The sequence below is a fragment of the Barbus barbus genome, assembly GCF_936440315.1.
Source record: "Barbus barbus genome assembly, chromosome: 50".
Classification (NCBI taxonomy): Eukaryota; Metazoa; Chordata; class Actinopteri; order Cypriniformes; family Cyprinidae; genus Barbus; species Barbus barbus.
Genome location: NC_136728.1, coordinates 15,247,255 through 15,268,003, shown reverse-complemented (window position 1 = coordinate 15,268,003; position 20,749 = coordinate 15,247,255). Strand labels below are relative to the sequence as shown.

Below are 20,749 nucleotides of genomic sequence, written 5' to 3'. Positions count from 1 at the left end.
AATTAGTGGCGAGAGCTGCTCCTGCTCTTAAATCGGAACTAAAGACTAGAGCTAATCAATGCCTCTGCGAGTCAGTGAGATAACCTAAGGACCCTCTCTGGCTGCTTATCTCCAGAAGCACAGCTCTGTGAGGCAGATAAAGTCAAATTAAACTGCAATATTGAATGTAAGACTAGAACTGGAACGCACCCATATCTGATACGTGTGTTTGCCAGCTTGGTGCGCATGCAGATTTTCTTCTCTAGTGCGTCCATGTCAGGATTCCCACAGGACAGTAAGTGAACAGGAGAGCGAGAATTGTAATTAGATGGCGTTCTGCTGTAATCCGCTGTGTGTGTGCAGGGAGCTATCAGAAACCCGATATGGAATCGGTCCAGTTTTCCGACAGTTGGCAGGAGTAAGTACAGCGCCCTCTCTAGGCTCTCTACAGTTACCTGACAAGGCTTATCTGATGCCAAAAGCATGTGTGCGTCGTTTTATCTGCCAGATGATGATATTTGCAACCGTTTTGAGATCAGAAAATCTTTCACTTTAATGTTTCGGATTTCCAGAAGAGGGAAATTTATCTGCCAGTCATTGTAATCTGCCTCAGTACTATACAAAGTTTGCTTTTGATTTCTTTCCACGGGTCTAAAGTGCACAAGATGTCACCATTACCATTACGTATGTTACATAATTATTAATAATTATGCATTAATAATTAGACAAACTATATTATTTGAGTTAGAATACAAAACTATCTATCTATAAATATATAACGTTAACTCTTTCCCCGTCTGCATTTTTTTTTAAGTTGCCAGCCACTGCCAGCATTTTTTATCAAAATTTAAAGCGGTAATAATAATATTAAAAGGATAGGTCACCCAAAAATTTAAATTGTCATCATTTACTCACCCTCAAGTTCTTCCAAACCTGTATGGGCTTCTTTTTTCTGTTGAACACAAAATAAGGTATTTTGAGGAATGTTGGTAAGTCAATGGCTACCATCAACTGTTTAATTACCAACATTCTTCTTTTGTGTTTGGAACAACTTGAGGAGATAACGATGACGTCTCAAGTATTAATATTAATGCATAAATAATAAATGCAGTAATAATAGTAATAATAAATACATTAATGCTAAATGCATTATCATTTTTTTGTTATAGTTATTCCTATTAATATAAAAAAAAAAATTAACCTTATTTTATTAATTAAATATTTTCATTAAATAATTACACGTACATGCAAAAGGATTTTTAGTTTTTTCCCCTGCAAATGTCACTTTAGGCTCTCCATAACATGCAGTATTTACTTGCTGAATAATAAAAGAATATAATTTTCAACATGGCCAGAGACTACTGGGACATGTTTTTCCTTTTGTTTTGTTATTATGTTTTTCATCTTTTAAAATATACTTAACTACATAACTTCAATGAACTGATCAGCCTGGGAATGTCGAACTTTCAGATCCCGTATCCCTCTTCGCAGTTTTGCTCACTGTTTTGCCCATGCTGAAATAGTGAAGTAGTGTGCTGCAAAGATTTCAAATCTACGTTGCATTTCCCTCTGTTCACTATCTAATGAATATGAAAAAAATACTCAGTTGAACAGATCAACAGATCTTCCATATTGTCAAACTTGTCTGCGGGCTTTCTGCTGACAGCTCGGCCTCATAGCTCAAATCCCAGCAGAACATCTGCGCACTGATGCTCGTAGTCCCACCGACTGATACCGTATGTCATTTCAAAGAAGCGACAAGCCGTTAGCTTGAGGAAACAATGGCATTCGCCTGCCTCCAAAATTGCAATACGCCACTGTTTGCATTAATGTCAGCAGCGTGACTCAAAGACTCCGACAGCGGCAGAGGAGAGATATGATATGATTTCTTTATGGAGCTCCCAGTGTCCGCAAACAGAGAGGCTGCGGGTAAAGCGGCTTGACTTTCTTGAGGACAGAATGGTGGTTTTGCGTCAGCGAGCTGCTGTCTGCTCCACCGCTGGGCTGTTTGTGCTCTCTTGCGGTTAGTGAACAGGGAGTGACATATTGTCTCTGTGATGGAGACTTAACAATGTTGTGCACTGTAGGGGTCCGGCTACATATACTGCTGTAAGTCAAAGAGCTTTTCAACATTTACCATCCCATGGTGTGACCAGAGAAACAGAAAGAGATAAAGCTTTGCTTTACAGTCTGCTGTCTGTCTGTCACTCAATAACTATCTGTCTCTCTCAATCTGTCTGTCTGTCTGTCTGTCTGTCTGCATGTCTGCATGTCTGTCTGTCTGTCTTTCTTTCTTTCTTTCTTTCTTTCTGTGTATTAACCCATTTGTCACTTCATCTAAGAATCTGTCTGTCTGTCTGGCATATCGTTCTGTCATTCTTTTTTGTTCATTTGTTCTTTCTACTATTCATTCTATCGTTCTATCATTTTATCAGTATTTCTGTCCCTAATTCTGTTGTTTGCTTTGTTGTTTTTTGGTTGTTCTGCCTGTCTTTTATCCATCCTACCTTTCCGATTCTTTTTGGTTCTGTTTATCATTTGTACTTCATTCATTAATTTCATTCATTCCATCATTCTTTTTATCAGTCAATCTTTGTGACATTCATTCTATCGTTCACTTTGTATGTTGTTTGTGTCTGTCCTGTCATTCTATCATTCCTTTGTTCTTTCATTCATACATTTTTTGTTCATTCTATCTGTCTGTCTGTCTATTGTTGTATCATTGGTTCTGTCTATTGTTACATCTGTTGTTTGTTCGTTCATTCTGTCCTATGTATCTGTCTGTGTCTCATTCAATAATTCATTACATCTGTCTATCATATGTTCGTACTATGTATCATTAATTCGTTCAGTATGTTGTTCGTTTTATCATTCTTTTGTTTTATTGTCTGCTGTCTGTTGTTCTGTCATTCCTTAATTCTGTCTGTTGTTCATTCTGTCTGTCATTTATTGTTATTGTTTCTTTTTGTTCTATTTATGTCTTTAATTAATTTCTTTCATTTGTTCTGTCATTCTATCTTTGTTGTTTGTTCAGTCTGTCTGTACATCTATCAATTCATCTATCTTTGTATCTATCTTTCTGTTTATCTAAAATAAATTCTTCTTATCAGGGCAACATTCAATTTCTTTCCATTCTAAAATTACAGTCACATGAATTTCTTGAAATGTCATTTTTCTTATATTCAATGCAGTGCACACTGTTTGCTACCACAATTCAGTCCATGAATTCAGACATTCTCAGTTTGACTGAGATTAGGATTTGCCAGATCTAAGTTCTTTCCCATTTTATGTGGAACATTCACCAGATGGTCCGTAAACAGACTGTTTGAGTCTGAGACTACATGCACAGCAAACAATAGCAGTCTGGTAGTTGAATGACAAGGGCAGCATTTAAAGCCAAATACCCCCATGTAGATAATAGGCCCAATGATGTTGCTCACAGTGCATGTGTTTTCCACACACATGGTGTTGACATTGATCTGCTCAGTGTCTTGTCTTGATCCCAGCGGCGACGATAGCGCAGTCCATTGCTGCAGTATGACCCCTATCAAAAACTCTCCGAGATGATTCCAATCGTGATGTGATGAGAGTCGAAATTGGCTTGATTAATATTGTTTGTGCAGATTCCACAAAGGAGACTGTTGTGCTGCACATGCAAAGGACCAAGATTTGCATTTTTTTTTAGTGGGTTTTCAGAACCCAAGCGTACAATAGGATGCACAATGAAATGACTAATGATGTGAAATGAGATGTTAGAACAGTATGTCTTCTACAGTGCTAAATGGGATTCACACAAGAAGAACATACTTCTGGCTCTAAATATAACCAATAATAGCTCTGATTTTTGGGTCAGGGCTTTGATTGGTTGGGTTAATTGGAGTGAAGTCATTCTTTGGCTCAGTCTCAAAAGGAACACTTGATTTGGTCTTGCACAACATTACATGCAGAAAAGTGTAGATGTAGAAAACAGAGGGTCTTTCTTTCTTTCTTTCAAGCTTTCTTTCAAGCTTTTTCTTAATCTTTAGTCCCAGCTTTTCCATCTTAGAAGCTCAAAAACGTAACTTGCTCTCTGCCCATATTTCAAGGCATTGGATTTTGTCAACCCGACAGACCGGTGGTGATATTTATTGGCAGATTGTTGCAAAGCCATTCATAATTATTCTACATTCACCCCGCACATATTGGGTAGAGGAATATGGAGACTGCTGAATCAGCAACCCTGTCAATGCAAAATAAATGCTCATGATCACAATGACAGGAATCTTTTTATATGCGTATACTCCACCACCCCACCGATACTAAATGCAGCTGGATGTGTGCCCGTGTTACTTAGCTTTATGCATGTTCGGAGAGGGATAGAGTGGTGTGTGCATGACGCTGTAGAAATGAAATGCCTCATACATTTTTTTTTTTTTTAATGTCAGATGTGTTTTCTGTTTTTTCACAGGGCAGCCATCGAAGCTTTTGCAGCAATGTTATGCTCAAGTAAGTTTCTTTTTACTTTCACTTTTGTGAATACACTGCGGCAATACAACAATATTTCTGGGGACAAATTCTCCCAGCATGCTTTGCTCCATAGCTCTGTTCCAAAGGTTTGCTGTCTACCTTATAGATAGATATAGATGGATATATTGACTTAAACATATATATATATACATACAGGTATATATATATATATATATATATATATATATATATATATATATATATATATATATATATATATATATATATATATATATATATATATATATATATATATATATATATATAAAAAATATAAATATCAGAGGTGGGTAGTAACGAGTTACATTTACTTCGTTACATTTACTTGAGTACATTTTTTGGGTAACTAATACTTTTAGAGTATATTTTAAAATGGGTACTTTTACTCAAGTATATTTTTTAGAGAAAAAACGGTACTTTTACTTCGCTACTGTGGGCGACTCTCCTCTCGTTACTGTATCTTAATGCAATACAAGTTAAAAATGCTTCGGTTTATTCCAAACGCGACGTCTACTTTTCTCTGGGCAATGAACGATGCCCATTCGCGAATGATTCATTCTTTTGAGTCGATTCTGTTTAAAGGCTTTATCAACCCAGTTGGCAAACCAGTGAATCGGTTCGCGAATCAGTTTGAATGATTCGTTCAGTTCCCTGCCGCACGCGCTGAGTCTCTGAAGCGGTTCTCACTCAGATAACAGAGAGTTTAAGAACATCAAGAGCGCTGAAGACGTGGCTTTGGATCTACAGTCAGTTGAAAGCAAATCTGCAAAGGCTTGTTTGCTAGAGCTATATGAAGATCTTTATTAGATGAACACCGCGTGTGCTGTCTACTGTTCCACAGGTATAGGCCACGATACCACTATGACATTACCAGTTTGTTGTACATGTACCTTGCATTAAATACAATGTATAATTGATACATTAAATAAGCTGTCACAGAGTATGAAATGAACACTCGCGGAACCCGCGTTAGCTCTGCGCAGCGGCGCGCGGCCTGTTCTAGACACAATTAATATTCATATTTTTACAATATTTACGCTTGCAAAAATATAGGCTACATTTTGTTTACATTTTGCAGAACAGAAGATCCGTCAATATGCATTTGTTTTGTTATGTTCAGAGCAGTCGTGAGGCGTTTTCAGAGGTTTCAGTGTCAGAGGTTATAGGATAGGCCCTAATACATAATTAATTTACTTTAAAATATAATTTAATTCAGTGATGCAAATCAGAATTTTCATCAGCTGTTACTCCAGTTTTCGGAGTCATATGATCCTTCAGAAATCATTATAATATATTGATTTATTACCAGTGTTGGAAACAGTTTTACTGCGTAATATTTTTTGGAACCTGTGACATTTTGTTCGGTATTCTTTGATGAATAGCATCACTGAAATAAATTACATTTTTATATATATATATATATATATATATATATATATATATATATATATATATATATATATATATATATATATATATATATTTATTTATTTATATTTTGAACGGCTGTGTGTGTGTGTGTATACACATACACATTACATAAATTTAATCTATATATCTAAATAAAAATAGACTATATTCAGTACCTATATGATCCAAAGTAACTAGTAACTAACTACTTGAGTAGTTTTTTTTTTATCCGATACTTTTTTACTCTTACTCGAGTAACTATTCAGACTATTACTTTTACTTGAGTAAATATTTCTAGAAGTACTTTTACTTGAGTACAGTTTTTGGGTACTCTACCCACCTCTGATATATATATATATATATATATATATATATATATATATATATATATATATATATATATATATATATATATATATATATATATATATACACAGTGGGGGAAATAAGTATTCAACACTTGAACTCATTTTTTATTAAACACATTTCCAGTGCAGCAATTCACATGAAATTTTGACCAGATGTTGGTATTAACTCAAGAAATCTACACAGATAAAGGAATCATAAAATTACAATCCATAAAAAGTTATATTTAATGAAGTGAAATAGAAGAAAAAAGTATTGAACACACAAAGAAAAAGCAGTACACCAAGGCAAAACAAAGCAAGACAACAGCTGATTTCACTAATTAGTTCAACCTCCTATTTGTGAAAACTAGAATCAGCCAGGTTATTGCAGGTTAATCAGTTAGAAAAAGCCTTACCCACCTCTGAATGCAAGTATACAAACATCTCATGATGGTCCCAAGACCTTCGCAACAAGATTGTTGTTCAAAAATGTACCTTTTAAGCACCATTGGGTCCATTATACGCAAGTGGAAAGAAAAAAACTCCACCATCAACCTGCCATGCAAAGGAGCTCCTTGAAATATTTCTGATCAGGGAGTCAGAAGGTTAAGCAGAAGAGTAAACCAAGAGCCAAGGACCACTCGGAAAGAGCTACAGAGAGACTTGGAAGCAGCAGGTACAGTTGTCACAGAGAAAACTATAGGCAATGCACTCCACCGCCACGGCCTCCATGCACGCTCAACTCGGAACGCTCCATTTTTGAAGAAAAGGCATGTTGAAGCTCATTTGATGTTTGCTACAAAACATTTGGACAACCCTGTGAATTACTGGGAGAATGTAGTCTGGTCAGACGAGACAAAAATGTAACTTTTTCGCAATAATACCACACGCCATGTTTGGAGGAGAAATGGCTCTGCATATGACCCTAAAAATACCATACCAACAGTGAAGTTTGGAGGTGGAAGCATCATGGTATGGGGCTGTTTTTCTTCTCATGGTACTGGCAGAATCCATGTTACTGAAGGGAAGATGAATGGAGCCATGTACTGAGAAATTCTTGAGGTGAATCTGTTACCATCCGCCAGGATGATGAGGATGAGACATGGATGGACATTCCAGCAGGACAATGATCCAAAACATACTGCAAAGGAGACTTGGAATTGGTTCCAGAAGAAGAAAATAAAGTTGTTGGAGTGGCCCAGTCAATCACCAGACTTAAACCCAATAGAGAATTCATGGAAGGAACTGAAGATCAAGATTCACAAGAGGGCCCCGCCGAACATTCAAGATTTGAAGACAATCTGTTTAGCAGAATGGACCAAAATCCCACCTGCGCACTGTGAACGATTAGTTTGTTCATACAGGAAGCATCTTGAAGCTGTTATTGCAAACAAAGGCTTTTCCACCAAGTATTAAGTATAATCTCAGTTAGTGTGTTCAATACTTTTTTCCTGTGTCATTTCACTTTATTACACATAACTTTTTTTTATGGATTGTAATATTCAATATTTTTTCTCTGTGTAGATTTCTTGAGTTAATACCAACATCTGGTCAAAATTTCAGGTTGAATTGCTGCACTGGAAATGTGTTTAATAAAAAATGTGTTCAAGTGTAGAATACTTATTTCCCCCACTGTATACGTATTAATCACACATTTTTTTTCTGAAATTAATCCTGATATGAAGAGTTATGAAGAGTTCAGATGCAAAAGCCTTTAAGTGCCGTTTGAAATTTTCTTCTATGTGTAGGTTCAGTAATTTCACTTTAATGGCAGTGAATAGGTTCTTTTCTTTGCCATTTAAGTGAAATAATTGAACATAAACAAACATAGGAGCCTGAAAACCTTTTGCAACAAAAACAATTTGTTGCTGATCTATTAGATCTGACACATTTTCATAAAGTTTATTGCTGAAATATGAGCTATTGTTTTAGCACTCCTTGCACCATGATCAAAAAGCTCTTCTTTTCCCACAGGAATCACACACTCAACTCAAAACACAATTTTGACTTACTTTTGGTCTGTTAACAAAATAGAGGAAAAGCAGAGCATATGCAGCGGTTTATCTATCCCAATGCTCTTATGTTTTAGTCCACGCTACCTGCAGTTCATCTATCATCATGCAGGGGGCAGTATGACTCTGTGAGTCCCATCCTGCTCTCTCCCATTGAGCACAGCCGCTGCACCTGTTGATGCTCTGCAGTCAGTAATGCTCTGTGGGCCTTTTAGGAGCCTCCTCTAAAAGAAACACGTCTGGCCAGTGATGCCGCAATTAATTCTCCTCCGTCGGGCGAAGCTAAGTTGTCTGTGCCTTTTGTCTGCGTGCTTTTTATTTCTCCGGAGGACGTCGCGAGCGCTTGATAATCATCTAACGTGGCCATATTTCCTCCAGCGAGCTTTACAGAAGTATTGTCATGTTTTCTACACATCAAATCTGCGCTGCGGCATTTGTAACAGTGATTATAAGACACAGAATCTCAGGAGTCCACGATGACAGGACATTTCCATATTCTGAGACATCATATTCCACTGTGAAACTCCTAGAAATCCTTTGGCTACATTAGCTGCACCAAGACATCCTTCAAGAAGTCCAAGTCTGATAGAAACCATCGCAGACATTAATATTTCAGATGCTGTATTTGTACAAGTCATAGAACTGCAGTGTTTTTTAAGTCCATGACTCCCAAACTAGGTGTTCAGGAGGAATTCAAGCCAAAGTAGATTCACAACACAGTTTCGGCTCTCCATTCTAAAATATTATTCCCAAGGCTTTGGAAATACCCAGACCACTGTGAAAGTGTTGTTTTTTCCCCCTTATTTCCTTTTGTAATTCCCTCACCGATTGCTTTGCTCGCGCGAGGAAGTAAATACCTTTGACCTTCATATTGCAAACAACTCCCGCTGCTCTCTACCACGGCCTCCATTAGATGCACTGAGTGCACAGCACGCTTGGACACTTTCCAACCCCTTCATCAGAAGCAAGGAGACTTTGGGCTGAGAGTCCAGCGAACTCCCTCACATGGAGCCCCCTGTCCCTTTTCTGAGCGTCTTCGGCTGGAGAGATTTATGGAGGAACCAGCTGAATACTGAGCAAGGAGAGTGGAAATTCTTTTGACAATTTCACAGGCGGGCTTTCAAACATTGATTTAATAATGTCACTTCAATCCTGGAAAGAGATCAGTGGAAGCCACACAGTGAATCTGAATCAAATTTCCTGCTCAGATAGATAGATAGATAGATAGATAGATAGATAGATAGATAGATAGATAGATAGATAGAATGCAACCAAAATGAGCTAGAAATACAATGGAATTATCCTGTGCAACCGTTTTAGGTGTTTGTGAAGTCCCAGACTTGGACTTGTTAAAACATTTGCATAAGTCGTGGGTACAAAAATACCTCAATTTAATTGTATGCATGACCTAAAATATACTCTTCACCAGTAGCATCGTGAAGAGCAGTTTGTCTGTTTGTAATGCTATTAGTGAATTTCTGAAACCACAAAGCAGATCAACATGAAGTAGTTGGTCCCAAAAGACTCAATGTTTAGTGCAGTGCAGCAAACATTTAGTTAATTTGAAATAAGCAGTTTGGTTAAGGGTTTTCTGCTGATAGATATTTATTTTTTATTTATTTAGCTTGTTTGGTTTTCTAATATAAGGCAGATTTGCAGGTATTTTTTTTTTTTTTTTTTTTGCAGTGAATGCAATACTATAAGCAGCAAACTGAAAAATCCATGCAAGATGGCTGACAAAGCAACACATATTTTAATGATAATTCAAATGTATTTTTATGCTTATTTCAGGATTATCAGATAACAAACAAACAAGGTCTTGAAACTGAGTCATAAATTGTAAATAAAAAAACAGCTCTGAATTAAGCATTAATTCATATAAAAGACTGAATAGCAAGCATAGCACTGATGTACTTTTTTTTTTTTTTTTTTTTTTTTGGTTCATCTGAAGCTGTGACCTAAATGAGGTCCCTTTCAGATTTCCTTGTGGACAGCTTGTTTTTATAGTAATGTGGCCATTTTGATATTAAATGTCAGAAGTTAATTTGGTTGCTAAGATACAGATTCTTGGCATTAACAAGGAATTGCATCCCTGGTGTTTTATTGTTTCTCATTCAATATTCTCATTTAGAATTGACAGGAAATGTTACACATTTAAAAATGAAACCTAACTGTCACTTTATGCATAATCTGCTTGCTATTTCACTCCAGTAGTCATTGCAAAAAAAAAAAAAAAAAAAAAAATATATATATATATATGTATGAATATGAATGCATGCCATTATAGATATGTCATTATAGATTGTTTTAATATTGTTTGTATTAATTAAAAATAAAGGGCAAACTTATTTCATAATCAAATATTTCATAATGGCACTGTACATTTAACAGCTACAACAAAGATATATGATGCATGTTACACAGCAACTGTATTTATACTAGCTACATTGTGTGTGACCTCGTAATAGCGTAGCAAGAAATCAAGTCATCAGTGTCCAAATATTTAGTACAAGAAGACCCTTACTAGTGGACACATTCTTGTTCACGATATACTGATTGACGACATGGAGAATATAGGGTGCTATGAGACTCAACCGCGCTTACCTCAGGCACCAGACCTGTCACTGGCTTAAAGAACGGAAATTAAGTCTTTGCCCAGAGTGGCTCTTTCTCCGCCATCTTGTTTTTGATCTCATTTAACCTTTTGTGCCATACTGAGAAATCTTTTCGCTCTGACAGGCAGAGTCACATGCTTTTTTGTTCCCTCTCCATCATCCCAGTGTTATTGCATTCTGTTGATATGGCTCTTTAGTGCCCGAATGATGTATGTTCTTATTACATTTTATTAATAAACAGCACAACAGAGCGTGACATGAGAAAGTGAGAGCGAAAGAGAGGTCAATTTGAATATGAATGATACATACAGATGCTTCCAATAAATATTAGCCTGTTTCTAACATGCTAGCTAGCAAAAAAAAAAAATATATATATTTTTTCTACTCAAAAACAAATCTGGCGTGTATATAAATGGATACTGTGTTCTTTGTTAAATGGATGTCAGCCTCTTAGACTTTAATTATTCAGGAGCCTTCTGGACAAAGGACTTGAAGGAATGATGATGAATCATATGCATCTTTTTTGGTACATTAAGACTATTAAGACAAATAATAATGCTATTGCGCATGAGCAATATATATATATATATATATATATATATATATATATATATATATATATATATATATATATATTCTTTTGACTCTGCCAGCAGTGGTAATGAACAAAAGTTGAGTAATTTCTTTAATGTTACCATTACTGTTAGCATAGTTTTTGCCCACAAAAGTGTAGCACAAGATAAAAATGCTGCTAAACTGTCTTTTTATTCACGGTATTGAGCATTGTATGATTTAGTGAATCAGTTTGTTCAGATGATTCAAACAGAAATGATTCAGTGATTCACAGAAGTCTCAGTTTGTCATATAGTTTGTTTTTAGAGGAAAATATTTAGTTAGCTTTAGCTGTTATCAGTTTCTAGTGTAGCTAGCAGCTTTTATTATGATTAGCCTTTAGCTCGGTAAGCTACGGTTGTCTGGTAAGCATATTCTAACAAAACATTTTAGGCTGTCAGGCTGAGCATCTAAGTTCTGTAAATATAAATTTTCCATCAAGGGCCGGTGTAGTACAGCAAAACATGCTGCTAACACATTCTAGTTCTTTTTTCAGATTGTAACACTGTCTGATTCATTTAGTTTTGATGGTTTCATTCAGTGAACTGATTTAAACAAATGATTTACCGATTCTCAAAGGTCTGCATGCATTATTTGGTCTTTTAATAGCAACATATTTAGTTAGCTTCAGTGTAGGTTTGTTAAGAGCTCATAACTACTGTTATTAAGATTAGCATTTAGCTTTGAAAGCTAAGTTTGTAGTAGCTTCTCAAACACTGTTTGCCAGACGTATTTTCTGATGAAACATCACATTTTTAAGGTTGTTGGTCAGGCTGAACATTTTAGTTGATATTTAATTGCTGTAAATACCAACTCAGCTGTTTTTCAGTAATATAAACTTTGATCTGGCTCGAATCAATTCTTAAGGTGAGGTTACATTAGAAAATGTTTTGGCCTCACGTAAACAAATTCCCAATCACGTGTATTTATTAAAATGACTGGATTTGACTTGTTAAAATTTGCAAATTAATGTTAAATGTGAATCTTTGAATGTTTCATACAAACTGTATTATAAAGATATTGAATGTTCTCTTTATGTTCTTCTAAAGAGGTCAACTGTCGGACTGCTGCTGCAAAAGGCTACATCGCGGATCTTCTGAAGGTGTACGAAGACTGGCACAACAATGACGTCAACCTTAAGAACATTCCTATCCGTAGAGCCCTACTTCATTGTCTGCAACGTGCCGCCAACTCAGCTGTGGGCAGAGAAGCCCTGGTCGCTGAAGGTGGCATTAGTCTTCTCTTTCAGACCACTCAGGTGATATTTCAGCCCACTATTTAATCCCAAAGTTCTTGTTACAACTCCTATCCTGGTGTTTTTTTGTGCAGTTGAGTTTTTTTTTTTTTACTACCTTCTGTAATTACATGTCTCTATTCCTAATGCTTTTATCATTTCCCCTTTTGAATCACACTGTGATTTTTATCGGCCTTGCTAAGTAAACCGGCCCTGGTCATTACCAGATGCTCTAACTGTCTGCTAATGTGCTGTAAAGAAGCAGATTTTAGCTTCTGATGCATATTTTGCCCAGAGGAAATGTCGCTTGGAGATCACATGTAGCGCCTTGAAGTGTTTCTGACCGATTACATTTCATCTGAAGACCTGCTTGACCATGAAAGGCCTCGAATCTCTGGTGGAACCGGCGATACAGCTGATGAGGAAGTGTAATCCCAAAGTCCCTCTTCCACTGACCTCAGATAAGAGCGCCTTCAGCTTTCCTCTTCCTGGGAGGCCTGTTGATGACTGGGATGCTGATTTAGGACTTTACGGTAAGGTTTATGTTCCCTAGGTTTTTAAGCCAGGTTCTTTATTACACTGCCAAACACCCAAAAGTTACTATTATTCTCTTCTCACAGTGTGTCCGTTAGGGACACTGAGTCTGTCCCACTAGAGATATTTAACCTTTGCATATTGCCTCTGGCTATTAGTGCATGACAAAGTCCTTATTGGCCAGGCCAAATTTGCTGTCGTTATCACATAGGCGCTGGGCATTTAATGACTCTAGAAAATTCTTTCAATGTCAACACAATATATTCCAATTTTCCTCTATTAGACTTTGATAGCAAGAACAGTGTAATGTAGAGTACGTGAGCTGGGAAAGTTCAGAGTGTTTATATCCAGACCACTCATTGATTCCCTCCCAGCATCAAATAGCTATTCATGAATTAATACAACTAAAACAAATATGCAGACTTGTTAAAAAAAGGCTGATTATAATGCACTGGACACATTACCATGTCTACACTTGACGGTACTATATACAAATATAATTAATTTTTTAAAATGTAAAATATAGTTTAATTTAAAATTGTATATATACATACGATAAGTAGCATCGGGTGAAAATGTAATTCTTGTGAGAAAAAACACAGATAAGTTGCATCGGTATATAAGTCACATTTTATTACACAGAATGTAAAATGCTATTAAATTAAACAAAACATTATGAACATTGTATACAAACATTACAAACACCATATTTATTTTTAGTTCCTCACTCCACAACAAATCCTCTCAATTTAATGGTATTTAGAACAGGAATGAAAAATGTAGTTAAAACAAACATAAATTGTAGTGTAATTCATTAAAAACATTTATTGTAAAATCAACATTTATTATAAACACATTATAGACTTATAAGTCTGAATATATAAATGTAATTTTGAATATAGTTATGTCTGAATATATAAATGTAAATTTGAATATATATATATATTTGTATTTACTTCTGTATATTCAGACTTATAACTATATATTCAGATTTACTTCAGTATATTCACAATGTACATTTATATATTCAAATTGACTTCTATATATTCAGACATGTAATTAAATATAAACATTTTCTTCTATATATTCAGACATAACTATATATTCAACTATATATATTCAGATTGATATCTATATATTCAGATTTTTATAATAATTACTTCCTGTTTGGCACCTCATATATTAGAATTATATCTATATATTATGTATATATTGTATGATATATAAATATATAAATATTAAATAAATATAACAATATAAATACTAAAAAATATACACACACAGTTATATTATTTTATTATTATATAAAAATGTATTTAATAAATTGTTATATGTTATTATTTTATTTAATAAATTAATGAAAGTGTTTGTTATACTTTAACACAATAATACTACTAATATAATAGCAATTTCTAAATATAAAATAAAATATCCTGAAATATTCGTGAAATGCACATTGCTTATTTAATTTCAATATGTCAATACTGGTCCTCGTGAAAGCAGGCAATGTGAGAAATCAGTTGTTCCAAAACCAGATTCAGAGACCATTTTAATTTGTTTGCCTTTTTTTTTGAACAGTCATGTCATGCTGTACAGCAGTATTGCGCATAAATTAACTACCGTGCAACCCTCTTTTAGCAGACGTGTTTCTTTTCGACTAGGTCATCAAATGCAAATGTTCTCTTTGAACAAGGTCAGAACTTTTGCAGCAGTAAACAGAGCAAAGGAAAACAAAAAGCAGAAGACACACTTGGCCAGAGAGCAGCAGATTGCTCGTCACTGATCCACAATAGTCTATACTCGCTTGTTTTGCAGGGAGCTCTGAGGTGGTTGCCCAGGCAACCCTGCCCATCGTGGCTGCTCGAATCAATACCGCATAGTGAAGCGTGTTAGCGTGCACATCTGTATGTACTTACCACATATCACCACCACATGTGCTTCACTAATAATCCAAATCCCAAGAGTCCAGATTATTATTGTTGATCTACACACATTTTTCACACAATAACTTATAGATCCAGACACCACGCGGGAGTTTTCCTGCTGGGCCGTTCTCACTAATGAGTTTCCCGCCGCTTTTATCTTGAGCAAGGAAGCCAGAGAGCTGGGAAGGCCAATATCAGACCGAACGCAATGATTATCTGTTTATCGTAATGAATAGCGCGGTTAATATGTTATACCGGTGGAATGATACGTGTTGCCTGTGACCCGTCCTGCTTGCTAATCAAGGAATTTCTGCAGGGGAAGTCGTGGCCTAATGGTTAGAGAGTCGGACTCGTAATCCAAAGGTTGCGGGTTCGAGTCCCCGGCCGGCAGGGATTGTAGGTGGGGGGAGTGAATGTACAGCGCTCTCTCCACCCTCAATACCACGACTGAGGTGCCCTTGAGCAAGGCACCGAACCCCCAACTGCTCCCCGGGCGCTGCAGCATGGCTGCCCACTACTCCGGGTGTGTGTTCACGGTGTGTGTGTGTGTGTGCACTGCTGTGTTCACTACTCACTGCTGTGTGTGTGCACTTGGATGGGTTAAACGCAGAGCACCAATTTCGAGTATGGGTCACCATACTTGACAATACGTCACGACTTTAGGTTTTTAGCATGTTGCTAACAGGCTAACCGCTAACATTAGCTTCTTTACTGACGGCAAATGGTTCTAAACGGAAAGCTGCGTGTGGCACAAGCACCCCGTAACGCTGAGCCTATTTGCTGTTCAATCTGGCCAGGCAGATAAGATGATGTTAATCTTCAAGACGCCCAGATTCGAGTGGACTGTAGCTCTAGCACTTCCTTGTCACTCCATTTCGACTATCTTGTTAATTTTAAACTGTGAAAATCACAGGAAAACACCCTCAGGTGATGTAAGAGATTACGGAGGTGGTTTAGTATTATCTGTCTGTAATATGTACAAACCCGGTTAAAAAAAAACAGCCTGTGATGGTTTGCTGGTATTAGCTGGCCACCATGCTGATCAGGCTAGCCTGTTTTGATGGTTTTGAGGTGCTTCGAGACCAGCTGAACCAACTTAAAGTAGCTTTTTTTAAAATTAAACGGCTTCTTTTAACAACAAATTACCTTGTAAAACTTAAACGTGGTTTTGACATGTTAGCAACACTGCCATTAACATTTATTAGCGCTCATAAACTGGGTTGTATTTCTTCACAACCTCACACTATAAAATATGACTCGTCATCATTTATCACACGCTTAATTTACTCTGCTTTCACGCCAAATCAGATACCTTGAACGCCTTTTTTTAAACATTTTTATATAAGCAGTCATTTGGTTTAGCAGAGAGAGTTGTAAAATTATAGTGATTTTAGTGTTATGTTTCGATCTGCAGTCATCATATCAGACAAAAGCCTTTGAAGCGTATTCAACTGATTCTGATGATATACTGATATATGATGTACTGATATAATACTAATTGTATAATATAAACTGTATAATAGAAGGTAATATATAATACAGATGAATGTATTTACTTTAAATAATACTTTATTAATTTATATTTGATCTATATTGGAAATAATATTATTTTTATATTATATACTATATTTTAATTTTTATTTTCTATTTAATTAATTCATGCATTAATTTTGAGGGGAAATATGTTTTAACTGAACTATAATACTTTATGAATTTGTATTTGATCTGTATTGAATGAATGAATGAATTAATAGCATTTAAAATCTTTATATTTGTTTATTTATTTATTTTGAGGGAAGTATGTTTCAGCTAAATTATACTTTAATTTTTATTTGATCTATACTGAATAAATAAATATATTTTTACATTTGTATTTATTTATGTTTTTTTACGAGTGGAGGTATGTTTTAACTGAATTATACTTCATATCTTGCTTGATTGATGATTGTCTGTGTTGTGGATGTCTGCTTTTATGTGAACGTATCAGAGGCAGAAAGAGCTAATGTTTGGGGACCCTGAACAGGTCCTGTTTGATCTTAGAGATGAACTGCCATATTTAGTTCATCTTGACATTTACGTCTTAGTCTTGCGTGTTGTTTATCTTTCTTTCTTCCTTATTGAAAGATGGCGGTTTAGAAGATGACAGTGACGAAGACGTGGAGAACGAGGAGCCAGACAACAGGGACTACGTGAGTGTTTTGAGATTTGTTCTGGAGGAAGACGTGAGCGGCACCTTCTCACATGCTCGCACGCACACATCGCGATCCTGCGTCATAATTTTGACAGAGCGAACAATGTGTGTGTAAATTCCACTGATTCATTCTCCCTCCTAAAATGTGATTGAAGAGCAGGTTCTGCGTGTGACAGGAGCCTGACACAAGCGACTTCCTGTTCTCACATAACTTCAATAATAGGGCCCCTGATTCAACCATAAATCAATGACTTCACAATCCCGTCCCTACTGTGACGCCAACACCAAACCAAAGTGCTGCTTTCCTCTTCGGCAATCTACTGCTAATGCATTACTCTATTTCCGTATCTGTGCCCCATCGTCTTGCATAACATGGTGCTTTATGCCTACTATGTAGTGCAAATACGTGACTTTTACAGTGAAATATTACTCATGTTGGTTAGTTGTGACCTTAATATGCCCACATGTGATAAGCATTCTTGTTTTTTTCTTATTCTACAATTATTAATTTGATTTGACAGGCCTCAAATTATGCTACTTTACTAGTATCCGGTGCCAAAATAGACATTTGTGTACTGATAAAAAATGTTAAACTCAAAGATTAATAGATAAAATTCAACCTGTTTTCTTTTTTCTTGGCATTTTATGCCATTTTGAAATTGTATCGGACAGCCACTTGGAAAACTTTGTGAGATGCCCTTAAAAGATGCTACCTTTAAAGAATAAATAAAATAATAATAATAAAAAGATAAAATATTTTAATAACCTTTAAATTAGTTTTATTTTTCTTGAGCCGAAAAGGCTGTATACTCTATAATTATAATCCAGATTTATTTCTTCAATTATTATTTAATTAAACAGAATTAATCAGGCTCAGACCACATCCATAATCTTTTTAAAAGGCTTTAAGTCATAATAATTTTATGTTAAAAATAAAAGTATATATTTAATAAAAATGTTTTATGGGCATAATTTTAAAATAGCTAGGCTTAAATGGACACATGCAATTTATGATTAATTTAATTTAGTTTTTAGAGGAGAGAATAATATTTGATTCAATACTTTATTGGAAAAAGACTAATAAATGAAATCCAATCTAATATTTTTTGTCTTGGTATTTTAAAGCAATTTTTATCAGAATCTGAATGAGCTTTATTGGCCAAGTATGTTTACACATACAAGGAATTTGTTGTAGTGACAGAAGCTCCACAGTGCAACAGAAAGACAGCAACAGGACACAGATAATAAAAGAATAACAACAAATAACCAAATAGCTAATGTACAAAGCAGCAAAAACACAATATATAATATAGACAACTATGTATGTACAGGTCAAGTATGTGCAAATTAGAAATGAGAAAATAAAAATAAAATAAGTGAGTGTGGTGAATGGATAATGAATTAGTTGTGTGTTCCACGTTTATTTATTGAGTGTTCATGAGATGTATTGACTGAGGGAAGAAACTGTTCCTGTGTCTGGTCGTTCTGGTGCTCAGAGCTCTGTAGCGTCGACCAGACGGTAACAGTTCAAAGAGGTTGTGTGCTGGGTGTGAGGGGTCCAGAGTGATTTTACCAGCCCTTTTGCTCACTCTGGATAAGTACAGTTCTTGGAGAGTGGGGAGGGTTGTACCAATGATTCGCTCAGCAGTCCGGACTACCCTCCGTAGTCTTCTGAGGTCAGATTTGGTAGCTGAGCTGAACCAGATTATGTATTTGAAAGATTAATTGTAATGGGAATCTGCAGCAGAAACTACACACACACACACACACACACACACACACACACACACTACTTTTTAATAACCTTTAAATGACTTTTATTTTTCTTGAGCCAAAAAAAGACTGAATAAACAATTTTTTAATAACCTTTAAATGACTTATTTTTCTCGAGCCCAAAAAAGACTGAATACTGAATATTTAATTGTTTATTAAATTACATTTAAAAGAAGTAATCAGGCTCAGAACACATCCTCTATCTTTACCCACTTGTGATGGTAGAAAAATAATAGGAGTATATAATAGGAATATATATATATATTAGGGCCGGGACTCGATTAAAAAAAAAAAAATCTAATTAATTAGAGGCTTTGTAATTAATTAATCGAAATTAATCGCATTTTAATCGCATATAAATATTTGACCTGAGAACAGTGAGAAGTAAGTTTTTTTCATATGGATTTTTAGTATACCATTGAATAATGACTGAATACATAAGCTTAAGCAACAAAATATTGTTTATTTTTGTTCAACCAAGTCCAACAGACCAGTGCAATATTGCCATTAAGTGTAGCAATAGGATATTTAGAAATATAGTAGCCTACATTTCAGAAATTCAGGTACCCTATAGGTAGGTATACCTTCTGTAAACTGTTTTTTTAAGTAAAACACAATACTTTCAAGAACATTCAGAACATCGGAAACCCTGACTATTACTGTAGACAACATCTCTGTTGCTTCAGAGGCCATAACAGACTTTGCTATATGTTTAGCATTGAGGTGATACTTGAGGCTCGATGTGCTGCGGTGATATGCGAATTCCTTGTTGCATAGCTTGCACACAACCATGCTCTTATCGACGCTTCCATCCATTCGTTTTTTATAACAAAATTTCCCATCCACAGGGCCAACCAAAGCGGCCTCATCAGCTTCTTTGTCCGTGTTTACTGTGGTTTGTTTTTGTCTGAACGCTAGTTGGTGCTCCAGTATAATCGGTCCGCCGAAACTCATCCAGTGAGAAACGTTCCGCGGTGCAAAAATAAGTGCGATTTGAAAATGCGTAAAAAAAAATTTACGCGTTATTTTTGTGTAATTAATTAATCTACCCGGCCTTTATTTATTTATTTATTTTTTTATTTTTATTTTTTTTTTACAATATATATTTGATAAAAAATGCATATTTAGAAAATAGCTAGGCTTAAATGGAGACTTGCAATTTAAAAGTAATTTAATTCAGTTAAGTGTTTACATGAAAGATTAATCTTTAATTTAATACTCACTTTATTGGAAAGTTATTCAGATATCTATAAAAACCATGAAAACATTGTTTTGGTGGGGGTAATGGGGTCACTACCAGATTTCTGTTTCCTAAGCCCCTTTCACACTGCACGTTGGTCCCGGAAAATTGCTGGAGTGCCTTCTGTGTGAACGCAACCACGTCCCGGGATTGATACCGGGTTCAGTCCCAGAACGAGCGCTGTGTGAACAATGCCGGATCAATACCGTAAAGGCTGATGACGGGCGTTATCATGCGTCTCTTTTACCGGGTGTTTTGAAGGCAGATTAAATTTCACACAACGAAAAATGTGTAAACTGGAATGAAGCAGCGATCGGAGCTCCTCACTATCCGCGCTGAAGCTGAAATCGTTCGCCAGTTTAGTGAAATGG

General features: G+C 35.7%; 1 protein-coding gene across 1 annotated transcript in view; it reads left to right on the top strand.

Moving 5' to 3' along the window:
- LOC306868243 (cytosolic carboxypeptidase 4-like) overlaps window positions 1-20,749 on the top strand; it is a 137,160-nt gene that overhangs the window by 14,613 nt on the left and 101,798 nt on the right. The window contains exons 6-9 of the mRNA XM_079414331.1: window positions 4,427-4,464; window positions 12,531-12,739; window positions 13,080-13,248; window positions 17,299-17,363. Coding sequence (XP_079270457.1) covers window positions 4,427-4,464; window positions 12,531-12,739; window positions 13,080-13,248; window positions 17,299-17,363 — 481 coding nt within the window. The remainder of the gene's footprint in view (window positions 1-4,426; window positions 4,465-12,530; window positions 12,740-13,079; window positions 13,249-17,298; window positions 17,364-20,749) is intronic.